A 14,537-nucleotide genomic window follows, 5' to 3' on the forward strand; every position below is an offset into this window, starting at 1 on the left:
AAAAATAGAAAAAAGATATGGAGAAACAAAGGTTAATTATCTTTATATAATAATATAGATTATGAAATTAAATATAAATATTATTTATAACTTTATTGTAAATAGTTTTTATTTATTTTATAGGTAATTTTATAATTAAAAAATTGGTTAATTTAAAAAAAACAGTGAAATTGAAAAAAACAATTAAAATTTATAAAAATCGTAAAATTAATAAAATATTTATTTTAATTAAAAAAAATTTAAAGGATGAATTTGAAAAAAAAAATTGAACACTAAAATGGACATGACCTTTATAGGTATAGGTATAGATATTCGCATAAATAAAGAAGTTCTCCATCAATAAAGAAGATTTATTTAAAATATATATATATATATATATATATATATATATATATATATATATATATATATATATATATATATATATATATATATATATATTCTAAAAGTTAAGCAATGTGAAAATCAATTATAATTATAATTATAGACATTAATTGTTATTATTAAATTTTAAATTAATATTGTTTAAATTATTACGCAAGTTATGTTTAAATTTTAAAAAATAAATATTACGTAAATATTGTACACAATCGTTTATAGAGAAAGGCATAAAATACTAATGATGTAAATTTTAATTAAACTTTGCAACAAGATAGGAATTCCCAATTAAACCAACAAACAAAGGTTACCCTGATAAATGCAATTCAATATGCAAAAAGTAAGTCAATGGAAGTAATAGAAGAAGGTGGGACTTCCTTTTTCAGTGCCGTGAACATTGTTCTATTCTTCATCAGTGGTGGGATATGGCTACACGTTTTACTTCAAAACCTAACCAATTTAATTCAAAACTTTAGCAGATGAAGCTCATACCAATGGAAAGATTAAACTCTAGTGTATTTGCATACAAATTAAACATTAAACTAACTTTAGTTTAAAAACAATATTACTTTAATCTAAAAAATATTGATGAAGATCAGTAGCCCATCCTTCCTCAATAGCCATCGGCTACGTTCGACTCTATCCTAGTCTCTTGGTCTAATATGATCTATATAAACCCTAGTTTTTCGCAGCACTTGTACTCTAAGCAAATAAATTCCACGTCCAAGCAGATAAACATCACAACAACAACTTTACAATTGTTACTGAGTTCTGATGGCTGCTCTCAAATTTGCAAGCGTGGTTGCGGTCATGTGCATGGTGCTAGTGACTGCACCCTTCACACAATCTATCACGTGCGGCCAAGTAGCCCGTGCCATATCCCCATGCCTCGGTTACCTTCGGGGTCCTGGTGGAGTGCCACCGCCGCAGTGCTGCGAAGGAGTGAGGAGCCTCAACACCGCTGCGAGAACCACCGCCGACCGCCGGACCGCGTGCAATTGCCTGAAATCCTCTGCTGGTTCCATTTCTCGGCTTAATTTCAATACCGCAGCTTCACTCCCAGGAAGATGTAGAGTGAGGATCCCCTACCAGATTAGCCGTTCCACCAACTGCAACGGGTATGTTCACATACACAAATATATATATATATATATATATATATTATAAATAATTAAAGAAAACATATTAAGAGTTATATTTATTTAAAAAATGAAATGAGCATATCCCTTCATTTTTAATTTTATAACTTTTGTTTAATATATTTCTATTTTATATTACTGGAATTGTTCTTATGCAATTTTTATTATTTCACTTTGATTTATTATAAAATGGAATCCATTTAATTTATTGGTCAATCCATCTGTTAACGTTTAAGGATGGATATCAAATCCATCAATGTCAAACTAATACCTTTTAAAAATTAAAATTAACTTTTTTAATATTATATCTAAAGCTTTAAGAATAAAATATAAAGATTGTATTTAAGAGTTTTTCATAGTTTTTACAGATATTATTGTATTTAAAAGTTTTTCATAGTTTTTGCTGATATTATCTAATGATGTGCATTAATTCAGACGATACTTTTATATTTAACAGATGATTTGTTAAAAACCTTTTCGAAAACTGAGTTTAAATAATTTTCATTCTTAGGTTAGTGTAGGTTCAATAACATGCAATATAAACATAATGAGTGAAGAAATTATTTGAAATGATTTTATATGGATTAATGTGATACAAATTACAATAGATATTCTTTCGACTAGTAGCTACCTTTTTGTTAATATGTATGAATATTATTTTGGAATATAATTACTCTTATCTAATCCATCAAGTATTACTCCATACTTAGTAATTTTTGACTTAAAAATCGAGTACTTTTTTAAGACCACTACTTTTAGATAAGACAAATTATCTTAAGTGTGATGAATATATAATAGTTTTTGCTCACTAATGAATCTTTTGACATTTACTATGTTTAAGCTCTCTCTTTTAGTTTTCTAAATGAACACAACAATATTATTAGAAAGTTATTAAGGAAAAAAATATTTTGATAGGGTTTTTTTATAACACTTACAAACTATGACTTAAGATCTGTTTTCTTCTTTAAAAGGATGTTGAAAAAAAGAGTTATTTTAAATTCTTTAATAGTCATTGAACATCTTAAAAGTTACTTGAACGTTGCGTTTAAGTAGCTTAGACATAGAATATGGATTATAAATGTTTTTCTCTTTTTAAACTACATCACGGTAACTAAATCTTTGAATAAAACACAAAGGGACAAAAATGTGTAAGAAGAATATAAACTTTTCTAAAACTGACAAAACGTGTTAGAGAGTTTATAAAGAAAATAACTTTAACTCATATATATATATATATATATATATATATATATATATATATATATATATATATATATATATATAATTATTCAAAATGTGTTAGGTTTCAGTTGTCCCATTAGATAAAAAAAGAAAAAAAAAGATTTTAAATAGACCAAAAACCTTCAATTCATTTCAAAACCAACTGAAACAAAAGATCTTTACATATGCATCGGTTCAAAACCTAGGTAGAAAGGCTACTCCTTTTTGCTTGTATATACTTTGGTTCATGAATTGTTGCGTGTAGATAAAAATAACTAATATTAATGTTTGACTAGTTATATAAGTTGAGTAGGCCTAACATTTAAGTTACAAAAGTAAAAAGTAAATAAAGACACAATTTATAATTAATGTAAATATTTGAAGATTAATTTATAATTTAAAAATATTATAAGGACTTGCGTTATTATAAAAAAATATTTAAGAATTAATTAAAGTTTTACAAAGGAGATCAAATTTACTCCAACTTGACTCTAATCTTCTTTTGTATATAGGACTTTTTTGGCCTATTTTTATTTAGTGAGTTAACAAAAGGATAATTTAAAAATGCAGTATGGTCCATGATATCTAGGACAAATTGATACTTATAAGTGTTAGAGTGTAAAGCCGAGTCAGTTAGTTAGTTAGCCAAGGCAGCTGTTGTTTAACTGTCTTGGTAGTTATATTTTTCCTATTATAAATACTGAACTTCTGTACCTAGTTTAGTGTTGATTTTGTAAGTGAGATCAGTGAATAATACAACGTTTTCAGTGCGTTTAGAGTTTTGCTCTTTTCTTTCTCTGGTCACTTAATTGACCGTGCAGTGTAACGGTACTTGACCATTCGGTGCTATTCGTGCCCTGCTGATTCGTTCTCTAGCGTCAGTGCGACAATGCTCTATTGGTTTGTGTTCTTAGCGTTCAGTGCAGAAGCATTAGCATTTGATCAGGCACACTATGCATCACAAACTCCTCAATTAGGCGCACTAGGTCCAAACCCTCGTTCTCTTCCTTTTCTAACAGTGGTATCAGAGTCAGGTTCGAGACTTGGGAGCTTCAGAAATCATTAAGGCTTGGCGGAAAGGTGATTGAAGCATGAAGAAGATTAGGACTGTGTTTCTTGGTGAAAGATCAAGTGTGTAAAGAATGGCTAAATGTGATATATCGTCCGCTAATCTACTAATTCTCACGAAGAAAAAATGGAGTATATGGAGTACACAAATGCAGGTCCTATTCAGATACCAAAATGTGCTTGAAGTGATTGAAGGCGATCATCAAGAATTTCCTGCGGGTGCAGCTGATGATCAAGAGGCCGAGAAGAGAAAGAAAGACCATAAGGCATTGTTCATTATTCACTAATGTGTAGACGATGTTCACTTTGAGAAGATCCATCATGCGAAGACTGCAAGGGAAGCTCGGAGTATCTTGATCAGGTGTCATACTGGAGGTGAAAAGATCAAGAACGTCAAGTTGCAGACGCTAAGGAGGTAGTATGAGTTGATGGAGATGATTGAAGGTGATAAAGTCAGAGAGTACTTTGACAAAGTGATTGCCATCACCAATCAAATGAAGGGATGAGGAGAAGTCATCTCGGACTTAATGATCATTGAGAAGATCATGAGGTCTTTGCCTCAGAAATTCGACTACATAGTTATGGCTATAGAAGAATCAAGAGAGCTGGATAAGATGAAGATAGAAGAATTGCAAAGTTCCCTAGAAGCACACGAGATGAGACTGTTTGACAGAAACCCATTCGGAATGATGATCAAGCGTTGAAGGCACATCATTCCTGAAATGAAGGACAAAAGAAATTCAAGAAATGGAAGGGGAAATTGCAAAAGGGAAGTGGAGAAATGATAAGAGCAATGAAGATCAAGATGAGTCTTCAATAGAGGAGGAAGACAAACCAGATAAGAACTTCCACAAGAAGGATAAGAGGAATGTTGAATGTTTCAATTGTCATAAGTATGGGCACTACTCTTATGAGTGCTATACTAAAGAGGAAGAACAAAAGAAGGGTCAAGGAAAGGAGGTCTACATAGCTCAAGAAGAGTCTGATTCAGAACCCCTCACATTGATGGCAGCTACACTACAGTAAGCTCACACTCTGAAGATAAATTGTGGTATTTGGATTCGGGATGTTCGAATCATATGACGTGCCATAGAGAATGGTTGGTGAATTTTGATGAAACCAAGAAGAGTAGGGTGAAATTTGCTAAAGACAACAACTCAAAGGTAGATGGAATTGGTGATGTTGTTATAAGAAGGAAGAATAGCTCGAGTGCCACTATAACTAATGTGTTGTTTGTGCCTACAATGAGATGCAATCTTCTGAGTATTGGCCAATTAATTCAAAAGGGTTTTACAGTAGTAATGGGAGGCTTTAATAAGGTTGAGTTGTTTGATAAAACCAAAAACCTAATCTTGAGAAGCAAGATCTCGAAGAATAGAACATTTCATATCAGCATAGTGAAGTCTAAGATGTGTGAAGAATCTTGCAATACAATAGAGCCAAAATTAAATTCTGGAAGTAGTAAGGATGTGCAATCTAGAAGTAGAGGAAGGAGACACATTTCCACAAAGGTTTCGTGAATGTGAGGTGAATAATGTTGCACATACTGGTGATGAGAAGGATCTGGTGCACTATATGTTTGTAGGTGCAGAACCGATATGTCAAACAGAAGCCTTGAAGAAATCCGTATGGAGGGATACAATGAGAGAAGAAGTTGATTCCATTGGGAAGCATGAAATCTGGAAGTTAGTTGACCTTCCAGTTGGGAAGAACAAAAACGCTGAAGGTAATGCTGCCAAAGAGGCATGAGGAGTCACTAGTGAACCGAGACATGACGAACACCAAAACACTCGACCACAACATTCATTCAACCGAGCGGGGTGTCGCTCAGGAGCGTTAAACTGGCAATCACGCACTCAATTTGTGCCCTCACACCGTTCAGTCACGTCACTCAGTCGCTCTTTCGCACCATTCGGTCTTGGTCGCACAGCTCGCTCAAATTGGCATTCGCCTTCGCCACGTGATTGGCAGGGACAATTGCTCAACGGATTGGCAAGTTCAGTTCTATGTGTCACCGAACACACTGTTCGGTCTCGACGCTCCGCGAGGTAGGCTGGCGAGGATGGGTGCTACCTCCCTAGGTGATCGGCTTAGAGGGGAGTGTTAGAGTGTAAACCGAGTCAGTTAGTTAGTTAGCCAAGGCAACTACTGTTTAACTGTCTTGGCAGTTATATTTTTCCTATTATAAATACTGAACTTTTGTACCTATTTTAGTGTTGATTTTGTAAGTGAGATCAGTGAATAATACAACGTTTTCAATGCGTTTAGAGTTTTGCTCCTTTCTTTCTTTGGTCACTTAATTGACCGTGCAGTGCTACGGTACTTGACCGTTCGGTGTTGTTCGTGTCCTGCTGGTTCATTCTCTAGCGTCAGTGCGGCAATGCTCTATTGGTGTGTGTTCTTAGCGTTCGGTGCAGAAGCATTAACGTTCTGTCAGATACACTATGCATCACAAACTGTTTAGTTAGGCGCACTAGGTCCAAACCCCCATTCTCTTCCTTTTCTAACAATAAGAACATGTGAGAAGCAGGTTTGTCATCAATTGGTTCAACGATTTTCTGGTTTGATGGTTGCTAATTTAGTCGGTGGCTGGTTGGTTTGGTGGTGGCTTGCAAATAGGGAAATCAAAATGCAGTGAAAGGGTAAAGTGAGTGGTTTACAAAGAATAAACAAAAGGACGTGGACCATGTTGGCTTATGTCCACCCTACACCCACGTCGCAAACTTGTCAAAACCTGCAAGCGTCATAGTGAATTATGTTTTTATAAAAGTTTCAATTCATCCCTTTGTTTAATGAAATTGACTCACAGTAAATATAAAACATTCAATACATTTAGAGTAATGAATCTTTCATTTATTTTCTATTTTTATTTTCTATTACTACCGTCAATGGAGTTAGATAGTTATATCAGTTTAAATTCTTTAGTTATTTTACTTGATTGTTTAATAGGTTACACAATATTGCAGGATCAGGTGATGGCTAATTGATCCGGAGAAGAAAAAAAGTGGAAGGTGTATGTATGTACTATATCTGATGATTGTGTTGAAGAACTAAATAAATCAAAGGGTGATGAACACTTATGTGAGTGTTCTTTGTATCATTATGTATAAGTTCAAACTTTGTTCTAGTTATGTTATCGCGTTCACTGAAATTTGTCCATGTTGTTTTTGGGGCATTAATAATGGCAACTATGTGTTTTTTTTTTTCAAATTCATTAACTTTTGCAATTTCGTTGTTTTCACTACATGATTCTGGGTTCGTTGGCAACATTTTAAAATCATAGAGGGCTTATAAAATTTTAAATAGCCCCTCATAATTACATCCACCAAAGTTGGCTTACACCATGGTACTAGATGTAACATCCCAAAAATACAGTGTAGAGCCATATAATAGAATAATCACATTCATAATATTATAGATCAGTTTCACATACAAGGGAGGTACGATTATGGTTGAGCGGCCTTACATAGTCGCCGTGAATTTTGCAAGCTTAGAATCCTACAGCCAAGACCGAACGATATTCAAAATACTCTTACACCGAATGGTTCTACAATACAAATAAAATAGAAGCTACAATAAATAGCCGAACGATTTACAAAATAGCTTAGACCGGACGGTTCTACTGTTCAGTCTTCACTTCCGCTTCGACCAAAGTATCTTCCAATGCCTCTTCCAGCAGCTCTTCTCCTTCTACTCACATCCACACGGGTGATCATTGCAACAGGAACAAAGATAGACGAAGCAACGAAGTAGACAAGACAGGAAAAGGGTAAGCTTATGTAATTTAATTCATGGCAAACATTTTCATATCACATAGGTTTCACACCAATCAATTGTACAAAATTAATCATTCATTATAGCATGCAAGAAAACAACATTTGACTTAGACCGTCTGGACTGTATGAATTTTGTGTAGCTACGACGTTAGTGCACCCAGGTGATGTAGTAATTGGGATACCCTCAACAACTGCCACCCGAGGTTAATCTGTTCCGTCCAAGTTAACCTTATGGACTAGGACCTCCTGCCATTCCCACACATGACTTACCCTCCTCTACGTGAGAAGGAGAAATCACGGAATATCAGGATGAACACCAGCTTAGCTTTGTCCACATTCATACTTTACCATTCCAATACCATTTCATGAGATATTCCTCCCCGGAATACTCTTACATAATCAAACTCGTTTTTATCCATTACATTCATCATAATGTATTCTCAAATCTCAAACCAAACCAATCGCAATAGAAATTCAATATGAAGTTGAATACTGAATGATAGCCTTCAACATAGAGACGAGACCGAATGCTAGGAGTGAGACCGAGAGGTCTTTAGCTCCCAAACAAATTAGAACCGAAAGAGTTATCATCAGAGCTATGAAAGAAACCGAAAGGAATAACGTTCCATAGTAAATAACAGGACCGAATGCTATTTACAATATGAACCATTTCATTAAACTGACCCTTAAGAGTTCAAACCGAACGCCACAAAGCCTAGACCGAGTACTAAGACTCTAGGCCGAACATCATTGATAGAGACTGAACGCTTTATAACACCGAATACTAATAACAGACTGAATGTTTTGAATAAAATGAACGCTATTTATACTTAGTTGTTAGTATGAGACTAACATAAAAGGGGACTAGTGCTAGTATAGGACTAAGCATTACAGAAATCGAACATTATTGAGTTTGGCTGAACACTGCTATTTTAAAAAATGGTAATGATAAATTACTGAGATGAAACCGAACGCTTGGTTTAAAACCTAGCACTATTGAGAGAGAACCCGGTTTATGACCGAGCACTAATAAGTTATAAATGAAGGAATATATTCTGAATTTAATTACATATAAGTTGTTTCTAACAAAAGTGGGACATAAGATTTAAGAACTTTTAAGAAGTTATTTGAATACTTTGACTACACTGATTGAAAAATATAAAATGGGAAAACTAAACATAGACCGAACACTTCTTTCACAAGTTTACTAAGATAAACCGATCGGTCTTAAACTGTTTCTTCCCAAATGAAAGATTCAGTCCAGACCGAACGCTCAAGGGAATCGATCGGTCAATGATGACCTTCAGTGACAAACATCAATTTTTACAGAGAACTACAAACATATGATTCATCCTTACATCAATTCATTCCTCATCATTTATCATCATACATTCATACTTCATATTCATCCAATACTCAACCATTCAAAACAAGAATTAAAATCAAATTATATAAGCTTCCCTTACTTCGTAACGTAACCGAACGCTTACAGAGGCAGAATACTGGTCCTCCACTAGATTTCTTAAGAGATTATAGTTCACGCTTCAAGAAACTACCCAAATAACAACCCAGAAATGTATTCAGAAAGTGATAAGAAACCCATGCAACCAGAAACTTGGTTTGCATGTACAGGAAACTGCACAACTAAGAGAGGGATGAACTTACCAACTCAGAATGAAAAACCGAACGGTTTAAACGGAAGCTCTCGACACCGGAAGAACTTCAACGGTGCCTGAGTGGTGATCAGAAGAAGAAAAAAGTAAGCTTTCTTAGAGAGAAGTAGGAGCTTTTTAGAGAGAATGAGGAAAAAATGGAAGTTTCAGATCTGGGAAAGAAGGGTTGCATGCAGAAAGTGGCACAGAGTTTGAAATTTGGCATTAACTACTGCCGTCACTAAAACGAACGGCCACTATCCTACAGCCACCTATTTTCCACCATCCAAAATTCTGACTCTCTCTCCTTGACACTTGGCTTCCAGTACTTGGGGGTTTTGAGTGAGTTTTAATGGGTTCTGACACTAGATCTATATATATATATATATATATATATATATATATATATATATATATTATATATATATATATCATTTTTCAATATCCGATGCATAATGTATTATTTGAATGAAAATGATGTTATAGAAAATATATAATTACATATTTGGATGAAAGAGGAAAATACATAGTTATATTATAGAGTAGTGACTTTGGAAGATGAACTAGTAATTTATTTCAACTATTTTTTTACTGCAATATAAGTAACAAAATATTAGTTTTAAGATTTCAAATTGAAAATTTAAAATATTATAAAAGGTAAAACAAAATAACGTTAAATTTAAAAAGACGGATCTCACACACACAGTATAAATTTAATATAAGATACATATAAATAGTTTAAATATATAAGTTATATATAATATCACAATATGTTTAGTAAGTTATTTTCACAAGTGTAATAAAGGGAAATGACACCGGTTAATTTCGCTTATAGGCACCGGTTCTACAATCGAGGCATATAGAGGCGAGGTAAAAAGGATAAGTTTAATGCCTCGGTTGTGAACTGAGTCAAAAAGAGATCAGTTTTTTCCTCGGTCCTCTTTTGAACCGAGACCGTATCTTAGAAAATTTTAATAAAAACAAATTCAAAAAACTACTGAACCTGCTGGGTCCTTTTCCTCAAACCTTTAATAGTTCAGAAAATCACTCCAGGATTCATTACAGAGCATCAAAGTTCAGATACATACATTACAAAGCATATAACAAAAGCCAGTGGGATGAAAGAATCAATGTTCTTCATTACAGAGCATATAACAAATGAAAAAAAAAAATCAGAAAATAGAATCCAAAAATCATTACAGAGTATCAAAGTTCAGATACATCAGAACATCAGAAAATCATACTTCAGATACATTACAGAGCTGGAAAAAAAAATCAAAGAAACCACTGGCACCCGACGGCAAGCGGCAAGCAAGAAGCGGCTCCCGACGGCAAGCCGCTCCTGACGGCAAGCGACAAGCGGGTGCTAGGCCAGCGACTCCACCACTGCCCGGTCCGCACCAAGCGGTCCACGAACAGCACCATCTGAGAAACAAAAAGAAAGGGAGAGAAAGGGGATCGCGATCTGGATCTGGATCTGGAAGCCGCACTCGAAGCCGTCACACACAACGAGGTGGTGGTGGCTCCTGATGGCGGCGAGGCGAAAGGTGGCATGGAGAAGGAAGAAGAAAGCTATCGATGCGTGGTCGCGACCTCCATGGAGTTTGGACGAGAACGAAGGCGTTGTGGTGGCGGCTTGCGGGTTTGCGCGTGGTGGCCGACGGCGTGGTTGAACGGCAGTGGTTGCGGCGACCGTAATGGCTGGTGATGGTGGCGGTCTGATGATGGGGTTTGGTGGAGAGAAGAAATCGTGACAGAGGGAGGGAGGCAAAGATGAGAGCGAGAGATGAGAGCGCGAGAGATGAGAGCGAGAGTGCGAGAGTCTACGAGAGAGGGTTTTTGATTTTAACCTAAGGGTATATGCCTTAGTTATATTTAAAATCGGTGCCTAAACTCTTTAAGTGCATCAGTTACACAGCGAACCGGTGTCTAAACCATTTAAAATTTATATTATATGCCTTGGTTGGCCTTCTACTCAAGATAATAACATCTATAGACATCGGTTCAAATATAACCGAGACATATAACTGCTTAATATTTACCGAAATGCCACTGCACTTTTATACGCCTCGGTTTCAGTAAAACCGAAACATATATGTCGCGTTAAAAGAGCCTTTTTTTTTACTAGTGTTTGGGCCTAGTTGGAACATTTTTTATTTGACATTGTGGGCCTTTTTAACACCCTTCTATTTATATAATGTTTTAGGTCCACTTTTAAAAAACCCTTTTGAAAACTTTTGTCACTATACTCTATCACTCCTGTGATGACTAGGAATTTCTTACATTTGGTGTTTTTAAAATTAAAGGTCTAAAGTTATATTTATATTTTTCCTCTTAAGTTATATTTCTACTTTTTGTTGATTGATAAAACCGCTTCATCTGTAGTTGCTATAAGACATAGAAGTTTTCTACCATGATATATATATATTGTCACAAACTTCTCTTGCCGCATTTCTCTCATTGTGTTTTCCTTACGTATATTTCGAACAGCTGTTTACTATTATTAGGTAAAACACCGTATATTTGAATTACAAGAATTTAAACATATAATATTTTAATTCCTTACTCTAATGCATTGTCATAGTATATAAAATAACATTACACACGGGTATCTCATGAATAAATTATGAATAATTTCAAACACTACAACCCCATTAAAAAAGGCAACCACGTAATATTTAAGGACATTACATTTTGAGGTATCGTGTCAACTTTTTATTGGTTGGAAAATTTAAATAATGATTGAAAAGAACCTTCATATTCAACCTTTAATTTTAAATTCGTATGGTTTGTTAGTTTCCGGTTAACTATATATACCCCAGACAGACTAAAATGCAACAAGCATAATAAAACTATTGAAGATTACAACTTAAATAGACTTTAATAAACATAAATTGACAATGAGTGTGTTTCTTGGAAACCCAAAAAAGAATATTATTTTTTTCTTCCTTTCTTCCAAACTTCTTAGAATTCTAATTAAAACACCCATTAACCTGGACGATCCCTGTCCATTTGTTCTTTCCTACAAACGAAGAAGCCACATCACATGTAAGGGTCATTGAGAGGTACTTTACATTTTGGCAGAATATAGTATCAAACTTCAACTCTCTCACTAGGATACGTAACTTTTTAATATTTAATACAAAGATTTTTAGAACCAGCCTGCTACTTTCTTAGAACAATTTCCTTTGATTAATCCATGTTTTGGATTGCTTGCATCACTGCTTGCTTCACCACTTGTGCATCGATGTTTTCCTTCTCTTCACTCTGCAAAACCAAAACGTTTTTCAGTGTTACAACCCATCAAAATCAACACTGTAACTCCATGACAAAACATGGATAATGTACCTGTCTATGTATATATGCTTAATGGAACGCCCTCTAATAATTTTGTTTTCGATTTTTTTTAATCTTTTTCCATCACATCACTTATCTTATCTAATGCTGCTGTTTCTTCTTCTTATCCCTGTCTTAAAATTGTATAATTTTTCATATAAAATTTATCTATAATATAGTATCGTTATTCTTGCTTTATTGGCTGATACAAGGCCCATGCAACTACACAACACGGTTAAACGAATCTACACATGGGAGCCACACTCATTATTATGTCAGTACTTTGGACTTTGAAATTAAAAGAAGAATTAACTATCAATTTGGTAAATCATCATTTATATGATTTAAACTATTCTTATTAAGATAGAAAAAAAAATAAAGGAATTAAATCATCATTTATATGGTTGTGTTAATTTTCTTACTTCTCCTCCAACAGCTTCAAGCTGGAAAGTGTCTTCACAAGAAACCCTAGCATCAAGCACATCGAGTCCCAGTTCTTCAAACGCGTCCAGAATTGCCCCAAGCATGCCGGGACAATTTCTTTCTGAAAACACATTAATGAGGAAACCCCTTTCTAGGGTTTCTACAGTGACCTGTGAAATGTTTGCAGATATATACAAAAAGTTCATGTAATTATTGTATGAAAAAAAAACAGAATATAACTGATGCATTTAAAGGATGTAATATCCTTTTAATCTTCAATTAGATTTCTCTGATATATATATATATATATATATATATATATATATATATATTTATTTATTTGTATGTATGTACAGTAAGTACCATGGGTAATTCGCCTTGGGAGATTGATGATTCAGCGGTTGCAAGCTCAGAGTTCAATCCATCGACTTTTTGCTTCAGCTCCTCTATGTATCTTGTGGCATCCACAATAATTGAGGCTTTGTTAACCTGCAAGATTAAGCAAAAACAAGTAGAAACTAATGAGGTTCTTGATTCAAGCTTTGAAGGTAGCAAGCCAAAGTTAACATGCATCATATATATATTATAATCATTGTGAAGAGCGAATGAATTACAGCACTGGAGTTTGTGACCGATCGAAGTTGTTGCAACTTGCGTTGCATATTTCTACGCCTCCTAGAATCCATGATTCTTCCAACTTTCTTCTGATTGATTTTGGGTTTTGGTTTCTTGATGCCTTTTCTTTCCCATCTGAGGCTTAGGGGCTGGTTTTTTTTTTTTATATATAGGAAGGTTGGTGTAAATAATATTTGTGATCTCTTGTTTGTTTCCCTCACGACTACCTACATATCCCCCACAACAAATTATGCTTTTGAAAACTGAATTACGAAATTGGCCTTACCGTATATAGGACTTTTGTGAACAAATTAATATATACGAAATGCTACCGAAATAATAATTTATGTACAAATGCAAATTGGTAGAATATTTGAAGATTCATCACCTATATATATATATATATACATATATATATATATATATATGTATATATATATGTATATATATATATGTATATATATATATATATATATGTATATATACATATGTATATATATATATACATATATATATATGTATATATATATCATGTTTAGAAACATGCACGATAACACAATGTAGTTTTTCTTTTTTCTGTTTTCTTTTCCACAGATGTTGTTGTTATTGATCTTCCTTTATGATACATCCTATTCAAGATTCTAGTCCCAAGGACTTAGACAAGTATATAAAGCCAAAGTATTAGGGTGTCACTAATCACAAACAACTAAATGCAAATGTCAGTGCCTCATTCGTAAACTTTCTTATAAGTCACTTTTTTCTCTTCCTTTTTAAGGACTGCTTTGTATAGTTGTTTAAACTACCAATGTCTCACATAAACATGGAGAGAAAAGGAAAAACTCCCAAACATGCGTTGAAATCAAGAGGCTAGCTAGGTTAATTAATATGACGAAAGTCATAGAGCAAGATATAGAGTTCAGCCTCACATT

The 14,537-nt window shown here is 34.1% G+C and overlaps 2 protein-coding genes across 2 annotated transcripts; one reads left to right on the plus strand and one right to left on the minus strand.

Annotated features, from left to right (window-relative positions):
• Window positions 1-956: 956 nt before the first annotated feature.
• LOC108347222 (non-specific lipid-transfer protein 1) lies at window positions 957-7,014 on the plus strand. Its single transcript, XM_017586385.2, has 2 exons — window positions 957-1,496; window positions 6,773-7,014. The coding sequence occupies exons 1-2, from the start codon at window positions 1,153-1,155 to the stop codon at window positions 6,780-6,782; spliced, it is 354 nt and encodes a 117-aa protein (XP_017441874.1). The 5' UTR covers window positions 957-1,152; the 3' UTR covers window positions 6,783-7,014.
• Window positions 7,015-12,078: 5,064 nt separating this feature from the next.
• LOC108347227 (uncharacterized) lies at window positions 12,079-13,758 on the minus strand. Its single transcript, XM_017586390.2, has 4 exons — window positions 13,608-13,758; window positions 13,357-13,482; window positions 12,993-13,163; window positions 12,079-12,501 (listed from the first exon to the last, which is right to left on the minus strand). Exons 1-4 carry the CDS (start codon window positions 13,677-13,679, stop codon window positions 12,427-12,429), a joined length of 444 nt encoding a protein of 147 aa, XP_017441879.1. The 5' UTR covers window positions 13,680-13,758; the 3' UTR covers window positions 12,079-12,426.
• Between the last annotated feature and the right edge of the window lie 779 nt (window positions 13,759-14,537).

The sequence above is a fragment of the Vigna angularis genome, chromosome 9 (genome assembly GCF_016808095.1).
Source record: "Vigna angularis cultivar LongXiaoDou No.4 chromosome 9, ASM1680809v1, whole genome shotgun sequence".
NCBI lineage: Eukaryota > Viridiplantae > Streptophyta > Magnoliopsida > Fabales > Fabaceae > Vigna > Vigna angularis.

Bases quoted from the DNA above. Each gene is read 5' to 3' on its own strand.
- LOC108347227 (XM_017586390.2), bottom strand. From the start codon at position 13,679: ATGGATTCTAGGAGGCGTAGAAATATGCAACGCAAGTTGCAACAACTT. The intron at 13,483-13,607 runs GTAATTCATTCG...TTAATCTTGCAG, and splicing joins CGGTCACAAACTCCAGTGCT to GTTAACAAAGCCTCAATTAT. The intron at 12,502-12,992 runs GTAAGAAAATTA...TTGGTTTTGCAG, and splicing joins TTGAAGCTGTTGGAGGAGAA to AGTGAAGAGAAGGAAAACAT.
- LOC108347222 (XM_017586385.2), top strand. From the start codon at position 1,153: ATGGCTGCTCTCAAATTTGCAAGCGTGGTTGCGGTCATGTGCATGGTG.